Source organism: Pinus tabuliformis, chromosome 4_1 (genome assembly GCF_031772625.1).
Source record: "Pinus tabuliformis cultivar Carrire ecotype Pingquan chromosome 4_1, CPIR1, whole genome shotgun sequence".
NCBI classification, from domain to species: Eukaryota; Viridiplantae; Streptophyta; class Pinopsida; order Pinales; family Pinaceae; genus Pinus; species Pinus tabuliformis.
Genome location: NC_142303.1, coordinates 513,735,984 through 513,746,126, shown reverse-complemented (window position 1 = coordinate 513,746,126; position 10,143 = coordinate 513,735,984). Strand labels below are relative to the sequence as shown.

General features: G+C 36.7%; 1 protein-coding gene across 2 annotated transcripts; it reads right to left on the bottom strand.

The window, feature by feature from the left end:
• Positions 1–498: 498 nt before the first annotated feature.
• LOC149176826 (formate dehydrogenase, chloroplastic/mitochondrial-like) lies at positions 499–9,735 on the bottom strand. 2 transcript variants are annotated; one of them, XM_089423206.1, is made up of 4 exons: positions 9,705–9,735; positions 9,415–9,540; positions 1,145–1,354; positions 499–981 (listed from the first exon to the last, which is right to left on the bottom strand). In XM_089423206.1, the coding sequence occupies exons 3-4, from the start codon at positions 1,310–1,312 to the stop codon at positions 802–804; spliced, it is 348 nt and encodes a 115-aa protein (XP_089279332.1). In that variant the 5' UTR covers positions 1,313–1,354; positions 9,415–9,540; positions 9,705–9,735; the 3' UTR covers positions 499–801. The 2 variants fall into 2 exon arrangements, with proteins under 2 accessions (XP_089279332.1, XP_089279333.1); XM_089423207.1 differs by having other exon boundaries at positions 1,145–1,349.
• Positions 9,736–10,143: the final 408 nt, after the last annotated feature.

The following is a 10,143-nucleotide window of genomic DNA, read 5'->3' as shown; positions in this document are numbered from 1 at the left end:
AAAGTGTTAGTGTGTGAAATTCAATACTATAAGTTCGAAAAGTGAAAAACATTCCTCAATTAGCATAATATACATTTTTCTCTCATCGTGTATTTTTCAGTCAAAGAGCACAAGTAACATATTAACATGTATTTTCCCTTCATTATTTTCATCATAGAGCCAAGAAATCTATGCCTTATCTATAAAGTAACAAAAACATTTTGAAATAAGTTTAATATTTCAAGCCAGTGTCTAACCTATAAAGTAACAAAAACTTTTTGAAATAAATTTAATATTTTAAGCAATTGACTAACCTACTTTAATAATTGAAAAATTCTCAAAGATGAATTATACTCCATAATAAGAGAGCCAACATTGGAGCCCATACTTTCACTAAAACCAAAAGAAACACAACCACTTGTTAAGAAGAAATTCAAGTAATAATAATAAAACAAAAATAATAAACATTAAAGTATAAAATGGTATTTCCAACATACAAGTATAAATATACATGCTCTATGTCCATTGTTAGATTAAATGGGTGTGGAGAAAATTAGTAGAGAACCCAAAATTGTATTTCTAATTAGGATGGGTGGAGAAATGCTTTAAATGCGGGTTGTTGTCATTCTAATGAAACCCTTTGCAAAGGGGATGTTAAGATTCTGAGAGAAAAGCTAGGCTTGGTAGAGAACACCTTCCTTGTTAAACATTCCCCTACTGTAACCAAAAGGAAAGGGCAAGAGAAACAATAATTAGGTTTTTGTTCACAAGTTGTACAAAATATATAGGTGCTATTGATGTTTGAGTGAATAATGGGAGAGATTATTTATGAAATTGTGATAAGGCGCACCTAGTTTTGTCAGAAAGAGGCATATTAATGACAAGTACATCACATTTAGGTAGCATTTCGTCAAGATTTGTCTCCAATGTTGCTCCAGTTTCCTTTTCCAATTCGGGTCCAATAGAAAGATGGTCGTGGTAAAGAAGCTTACAATTGAAGGGCTGTACAAAGGAATGCAATTCAATTCAACATCATGTAATGTTTATTATTATTAGATTGAAATTTTGAAACAAACAGCATGCATGCGTAAGAATTATGGAGCACTGATTTTTGAAAAGAAGTTTGCAACATCATGAAGTAGTACTAGATCCTAAGAATGAATACCTTCAAACGCTTAAGTAGTTCTTTGCCAATACGCCCTGCACCAATAGAACCAATAGTTTTCCCTTCTAGATCATATGACCTGTAAGAAATTGCTGCCACTTTCCAATCACCCTCAACAATTTGCTTATATCCAGGCACAAAGTTTCGCATCAATATGAGAATGCGCATTAGCTCATCTTCTGCCACGGACACCACATTACTTTCGCTGATCTTCAACCAATGATGATACAAACAAATCAATGGAATTAAAAAATATATCCAATATAAATAAAATGCGTTTTTTTAAAAGTAACTCCTAAAGCGAGAAAAATAAAGTTAAAAAATATAACAATGACAATTGTGTAGTTAAAGTGTAACCAAAACAAAAATATATATACAACAATAGAATAAATAAAATGCGTTGTTTTAAAAGTAACTCCTAAAGTGAGAAAAAATAAAGTTAAAAAAATATAACAATGACAATTGTGTAGTTTAAGTGTAACCAAGACAAATATATATATATATATATATATATATATATATATATATATATATATATATATATATATATATATATATATATATATATATATATATATATATATATATATATATATATATATATATATATATATATATAGATATATAGATATAGATATATATATATATATATATATATATATATATCAATAGAATAAACCTATCAAGTGTGGATCAAGCAGTTTGTGTCAGATTTAGCCCATAAAATGTCATTTTCAAATTTAACAATAGAATAAACCTATCTAGTGTGGATCAAGTAGTTTGTGTTGGATTTAACTCATGAAATGTCATGTTCAAATTTAATGGAGAGGGGTCGATTTAATGGAGAGGGGTTGAGAGTGGGAGCCACTTGTGAAGGGTAAAAATTATTCCGTAAGGCACTTAGTGAGACAGAGCCTTGCACAAACCTATTGACAACATCCTACAATTAGACAAATCATTCTTCCATCAACCATTGGAGCTGATCTCAACCTAAACACAGTTTAACTGATTATATATATATATATATATATATATATATATATATATATATATATATATATATATATATATATATATATATATATATATATATATATATATATATATATATATATATATATATATATATATATATAGCATAAACATATATATATTGGAAATCTAAAAGTAGCATAAACATAGAGATACAATTGGAGAGTCTATACTGGTAATCTGGAAAGCTTGGTGCTAAGCAAAAGAGAGTGATGGGATGATGTCAATGTCCTCTAACCCTGATGAGGAGGGGCGGGGGGGGCAAGCTATTGGCTCATTGTTGGAATTGTCAAGCTCATGAAAGGATCCAATTGTATGATATACTATGTGAGGCACTCGAATGAGGATGCTCTGCTTTCTTATCTAATGAAATTTTGATAATATCATCTCCACTCTGCCGAATGTGGGGGCAAAAGTCAATTGCGAGATCAAGCATATTTTTGCAAGCATATTTTGGAAAACAATCATTACAGACGGATTAAACAAAGAAGAGCGCTTTGAGATCTTCCGCAAATCTTTCAGGAATGTAATAAGAGCAAAATAAAACCCATGGGTAAGTACAGCCAAAAGGATAATGAATCAATCTAGTCACAGTAAATATCAATATGATAATCCAGGTAAGATGTATTGTCACTTTTCCTGATTTCAGCCCTCTTGGCACCGGTAGGTTACCTATATCCTTGGGAGAGAGATAAGGTGGTTCCTGTAGAAAGGAGACAGCGGACAACAAAATATTCAATTTAATCAATTGGATTATGGTTCGAGCCCCATTTGAGAGTAGTGGGGCTTGGCAATAAGAGATCCAATGATATCTAACCAAGCCATGGAAGCCAAACTGTTGTTGAAATATTTGTCCGACAAAGTGGCCTGGTGGAAAGATGGACTTCGCCATAACTATTTCAAACAAAGTCGGTGATAAAAGGATCCCTTGTCTCGCCATTTTGCGAGTCCTTGGCCCGTTTCCTTTGGAAACACCTACAATGTATCCCACGCAATGGCAAGTGCATTAATCTTGGGAAGACAGTATGGACCATCCACCTATTTCTCAAGATGTGTCTCTTTAAGACGTGAAACCCTGGATGCTGGATCAAGGTATAACAACCCTTTTCCTTGATGGCACCTTTAAAAGAAACCTGGAATGGCAGGGGCAGGGAGCCTTCATTGACTTCAGATGAAATCAAGAGAGTCGATATTACGGCAGGTTGGTATTTTCGTGAACAAACAAGTGAAGGCTCAAGCCCTCTTCAAAGGCCTCCAGCTTCCTGAAGCTCAAGGGGCCTGCTAGGCAACAGTGGTGGGTGATTCAATGATTATTCTAAGAGCTACTGTGCACGTCTCTTCCAAACAGTGATACACAGCCCATTGGCACAAAAGAATTATTAAAAAATGCGGAGCTTCAGCCTTCAACAAGATCAAATTCCTTCATGTCTCAAGGCATCAAAACGATCAAATTTCTTGAATCTTCACATCTCAAGGCATCAAAACGGGAAAAAAAAACCATCAAACTATCTAATAGTAGCATAAATGTAGGGATACAACAGAGTGTCTGCACTAAAAGTCTGGAGAGAGGGATGGGATGATATCAATGGTGGTGGGAACCAGGCTATTGGATCACTGTTGGAATTGCCAAAAGCTTAAGAAAGGATCTAGTTGTGTGATCCTACGGGAGGCATAGGAATGATGATGCTCGGCTCTCCTATCATCTAATGTCCAAGCAAGGAAACTCTTGAAAATATTATCTCTACTCTGCTAAATGTAGGGCTAGTCTAATAGGTGGAAGGTGTCATACTCTGGATCAGTCTGGAGTTGGTTTACCCCTAATGGGTGGAAGGTGCCATACTCTGGATCAGTCTGGAGCTGGTTTACCCCTAATGGGTGGAAGGTGCCATACTCTGGATCAATCTGGAGCTGGTTTACCCCTAATGGGTGGAAGGTGCCATACTCTGGATCTGTCTGGAGCTGGTTTACCCCTAATGGGTGGACGGTGCCATACTTTGGATCTGCAAAGTATCTGTCTGGCGCTGGTCCATAACTCGCTCTGATTATGTATGGCCTAGTCTAATAGGTGGAAGGTGTCATACTCTGGATCAGTCTGGAGCTGATTTACCCCTAATGGGTGGAAGGCGCCATACTCTGGATCTGTCTGGAGCTGGTCCATAACTCGGTCTGATTATGTATGATCTGTAACCTAATATGGCACAACCCCAAACAGGCGTCAAAGATGTTGATTGACCACCAAGGCAGAAGGTTGAGGTGAGATCCCATCTAAAGTTGGAAGGAAAGAAACTATGGATAAAATCCTGGCTGCTCCTCTGAATCCGGGGTAGAATAACAGTTAGGAGGTACCCTGCTCTGGTTTCCTCTTCAGCTAGTCCACATGTCACTCTGATCATGTGTGGTTTGTAACATGATTTGGTTGGAACCTATGAACAAACCTCAAAGATGTCGGTAGACTACCAAGGGTAAGATTACGGGGAAACCCGAGAGACCTCAACTCTATCGTGTAGTAAAAACTACATGAGAACATTAAAATATGAGTAGTTCAACTATATTATTATATTTAGTCATACATCAACAGACACAGAAGACAGTTAAAACAAAAAAGAGAACATATAAATTATCTTGGTACTCTGAGAAGTGTGGCAGGGGATTGTAAACTGAACCGTATAAAGCTGCCAAAAGAATTGCTAACTTGTTTTCAAGACAATTGTTGCTTGAGAGAGTGAGACTGAAATATAGCAGAAATTTCAAGCAAATCAAATACTTCCCAGACCTTCAGAGTCGATACAACTGAGATAGGTACAATTTTTAGGAGACACCATTATACCAAATACAACGCAACGTAGGTCACCACGGTTAAAGAGAGGACATCATAACGAAACAACGAATTAAACATGGAACCGTCATTTCTAAAGGAAACAATGGTACCTAAAGCTGTTCGAAACGTTCGAAGGAAGGAGCAAAATGTCATTTATAAGAAAATAGTAAACTTCGTCCACAACAACGCTACTTAGGGTGGAAATTGTTGGGAAAACCACCACAAGAAAGGAACAAAAAATGGGAAGGCTAGAAATGCAATTATCTTTGCCCTTGAAATGTCTGCTAAAAGGAGAGGAGAGTTCAAAGGAAATTAAAAAACTCAAAAGGCAGTCCTTGGAGTCATCATTGCCCGATTTGAGAGAGCTTCCATTTTTTGAAAGAGTTGTTTTACTTGCACCTCCCCTCTCCATTTTGTTAAAGAGTTGTTTCACTTGTTATGCTAGAGTTGTTCGGTTGTTATGGAGGAAAGGCATTCAACAATTTTACAGGTGTGAAGGAAAATGAAATTTACAGGTTTGTGGTTGAAATTTATTGGTGTATCTATACGTGTGGCCCCAAATCATTTGTAGGTATCATACCTGTAATTATGGGTAAGGCCATATTTAATTTGATTTATTTGAAACTAGGTTTGTGGTTAATTCCAACCTAGGAAAACTTGATATATAGGTTCAATAACCTTCTTGTGTTGTATGCCCTCATTGTGTAGGCTCAATAACCCTCTTGCTGTGTGTGCCTTTGTTATGTGGGCCAATAACCCCTCTTGAGAGGATGCCTCATTCGAGTTCAACACAGTGAACATAATTGCTTGTGAGGGAGAAGAAAGGATTGAGAGGTATGAAGTTACAGGAAAATGGAGAGCTAGAGTGACTATGGCAGGATTTAGTGTATATCATCTCAGTGCTAATGTTAAGGACACGGTTAAATCTTTGCTCTGTTAATCATATTGCAATAGCTATAAGACTAAGGAAGAAGGAGGAGCTATGTATTTACTATTTTGGATGGTTGGACAAAATTCTCATTGCAACATCTGCTTGGCATTGAGAGGCAACGACTATAAGAATGTTCTTGTACAAGAATTTGTTATAATTTATCAATACCATTGTTGAAACTGCATGTGACTTTCATGTGTGTCAGGGAAGAGTTCAGAAACCTGACACAATAACTTATTATAGGGGTAAAAGATGAAACTAATTTAAGGAAACAATGGTTTTTACCTGTCCTGTTCAACCAGGGATAAGATAGTTATTCGTTTGTATTTTGCTTCCTTATCCAGGTAGACAGGAAAATGCTAAGGCTTGCTAAAATCAATGATATGCCTGACTACACAGTGGGTAATTGGATAGAGATAGTTACTATTTAACTTTCAGGAACTTATACTTCACTAGCTAAAAAGTTTCGGATTTTTTTTTCTTATGACCTTGAGTACAGAGTCTCATAATCAACTAGAAGAAAAATCAAGTCTAACACATACACTATTAACTTGCCTGTCACATACGGTTTGTCACACTATATATTAAAATAAGGTTGATCATACTAACAATAAGGTTATATAGTTTAAAAGGAGGGCTCTCCTGACTGCATTTGGTTGGTTTATAGAAAAGATTGCTGGAATGTGTAATGTGAATGCTCTGCTAACTGTTTTTTAAGCATTTGGAAGTATTAAAACCCCCTAGGATAATTAATGTAAGACCTGTTAATTAATGTGTAAAGATGGCTATTGTCCTTGGGCTACCTTAGCTGTTCGTGTTTAGTGATCTGTGGTATTATGACTCCTCAAGTCACTATTAAACCATGAGAACCATGCCCAGGGAGACTAGTGTGACATTGTGGATGAGAACCAAAACTAGACTCCTATAACCTCCTTTTTCATCCTTTAAATTGCAGAATTAACTGACTGTTCTAGTAATCGTTCTTGAGCACCTGAAGATGTGCACCCTAAATAATAAGAATAATACCCTGTAACATATGAATAGTCCATCCTGTGCATGTAGGATATGCACATGAGGTCCAATAAAATCACTAACCAGAATAACAGGTGTTATTAAAGCCTCTACAGGTTGATATATATGAATGTTACAGTGTGCAGGAGTATGATTCAATTCCATACGAAAATACAAAACATCTGATAGGATTTCCTTATACCTCATAGGCAAACAACCATTGTCCCTTCTATAGATGAGCAGAATAAGTGCTTGGTTCTCTACACTAAATAAAGACAAAGTATAGTACTTATTGCTGACAAAATAGGATTTAAATCGTGGTTCAATTGCTTGACATTCAGCTGGTCACAAAATTGTAGAGTGCATAATCATAAGTGATGTTGCGAGCCTCATTGCTCAAAGTCTAAGGGTCTTGCGAGCCATAATCACAGCCATGTATGGAATATCTTGTGATTATGGCATTTTATGAGGTCAATTCTTGTGAAGACATTTCAGTTTATAATAAATTTTGAACCTCAACAGAGTTTTGGCAAGACCTGGCTGAGCTAGGACATCAACAACACAGCTGATATGAATGACATAATCTAGCCTCAAGAGGGAGCCTCTTTTGTTTCATCACTCTAACAATCTATGAAGTGGTGGAAAGCATAACAACTTCCCCTTGAATATGAAACCTAAACTGAGTACAAATCCTAAATGATGCAGCCCTTGGTGCATGTCTCTCAAAGTATCGATATTTCAAATGTTGAAAGCTCTTGTGCCCATTTGATATGCATTTGATTGCAGTTCCCCTGAAGAAAGAATCTTATAAAGGTGAGGCCATGGCCAATATGTTAGCCATATCCATTGGAGTTGCCATTGCTTGACAACTTTAGTGTGATCAGTCCCACCATGATTCACATGGGCTTCTACTCAACACTGGCTGTTGCTATTGTAAGAGTCTTCAAGCTCATTGAACCCATAGTATTGATAAGTGTATTCTTTGGGTCTCCGGTTTTCAAATTCTGCCTATGTTTTCCTCTCAGTATCATTATTTCAAATGCTGAAAGCTCTAATTCCCATTGCTGTGTATTTGATTGTGGTTTCCCTGAAGAAAGAAGCTTATAAAGGTGAGCCCGAGGCCAATATGTTGGCCATATCCATTGGAGTTACTATTTCAGCTTATGGGGAGGCCAAGATGAATGCATGGGAGGTGATTCTCCAGTTAAGTGCAGTTGCATGTGAGACTACCCAATTGGTTCTCATACAAATTCCACGAACATCAAAAGGGATTAAGTTGAATCCCATCACATCTTTGTTGCTCCTTGTTGCCTTGTTTTTCTCAGCACCCCCTGGGCCTTAGTAGAATACCCATTTCTGATAATCAGGGTCTCTTCCTTTGATTTGGATTACATGACATTTCTGCTTGTGCCTTGGCTCTTAATCTTGCAGTGTTTCTTCTGATAGGAAAGACTTCAGCCTTGACTATGAATGTTGCTGGTCTTGTCAAGGACTGGCTGCTCATAACATAATCTTTGTCTGTAATAAATGAAAAGGTTACAGTCATAAACTTGAGTGGGTGTGGACTGGCTTTTCTGGCTGTCTGTTACTATAATCATTTGAAACTTCAAGCTCTCAAGTCCAATGACAACCAACCAAATTACCTCAGCAGTGCAGCTGATGCCAATGATGAAGGAGAAGGTTTGATAATGACGAGTGGGAGATTCTCAATCAGAGATTCAGAACCAGTAGAGAAAAATCAAACTCAAGCTTCAGGATTAGGTATTTAGATCATTAATATTGTCTTGTGCTAGAGATTACTGTTCTTGGATTGGCTCCTCTATGCCCAGATCTATTTGCAGAGAACAGGCCAGTCATTCACAGTGAAGAAGATAATGACAAGATTAGTGTATAATGATGGACAGGATGGTGCCATGGTGCCAACCTAAATCTCAAGTAAGGAGACATCTGTTCATCAATTTGTCAAGAAGCATGGCCTACAATTCAATTGCTCTAAGCCTATCATTTCTTCCACCTGTCAAATAAATTGTTTCCTGTTTGTTTAGTTGACTATGGTTCTAATAAATATACTTTTGTTTGATGTAAAAAGACAAAACAAAACAAAAAATATGGAAAGTTGTGACCCCATTTTCTAACTACAAATTGAAATTGGATTACCATAGTGACCACCTCTGCTTATTGGAATCAGAAAGGGGGTGGGTTATGCACAATCCTCCGTATCATTTGCTATTACCAGAGATAATTAAAGCCACCCTAAACTCAAGTCTTAACTATGATGATAGGGTGTTTGGGGAGGGGGATCCCTTACCAACCCACTATAATCTGCACAAAAGCATCCTAAGAACATATGCAAAATCAACCCTTCAATGAAATGATCCAAGAATATAGGTACTCAAACATTGATTTTATTAAAGAAAAATAAAAGACAGAAAGAAAAGATCATAACAAGGATTAGAAGAGTCTAAGAACAGTGCTCACTGTCTACAGAGCCAAGACGAATGCAGAAGAGTTCTTCCTTCAGTTCCCCATCTGAGAAATCAGTTGCATGCCAGACCCAAGTTTTATCACTACCTGCGTGCTCCTGAAGTGACATTGGGGAATGAACTGCAAGGCAAAAAGTTGAAATATTTCCAAAAAGTTGAAATATGGCAAATTTTTCCAATCAAGAACTCTAAATAATTTCATTAGGACAAGGCGTAGAGGATTCATGAAGGTGACAAGAAAATAATGGCGCTTTGCAATTTTAGCACTCTCTTGCAGAAAAATACCTTTTCTGAAATCGTTTTGACCACGAAGAAATGCAGATGAACTGTTGGAAGTCGTGTAGAGAGAGATCTGGTGGCTCGTGGATCGATTCTGGGGCAATGTTTATGCGATTGCAAACCATGATTGTTCATATGCGAGCTACTAAGCTCGTTGAGAGGGATACGCGCAATGGCGCCAAACTACCAAGAGGATTTGAATTTAAAGGCGGGATAATATATCTACCGTCTGATCATGTCATCGACGGCCATATATTTGTGTTTCAGTAAAACGGATTTTCAAAGAATTTGAAATATTATACATTTTATAGAATTTGAAATATTATACATTCTATTATTTAAGCTAAATAATAGTTTTACTTTGGAAAAATAATTGGGCACATCAAATAAAATATTGATGCGACGGACATAGAACTCCGAAACAATAATGCACCCTTCTCTTACT

Bases quoted from the DNA above. Each gene is read 5' to 3' on its own strand.
- LOC149176826 (XM_089423206.1), bottom strand. From the start codon at position 1,312: ATGCGCATTCTCATATTGATGCGAAACTTTGTGCCTGGATATAAGCAA. The intron at 982-1,144 runs GTATTCATTCTT...TCCTTTGTACAG, and splicing joins AACTACTTAAGCGTTTGAAG to CCCTTCAATTGTAAGCTTCT.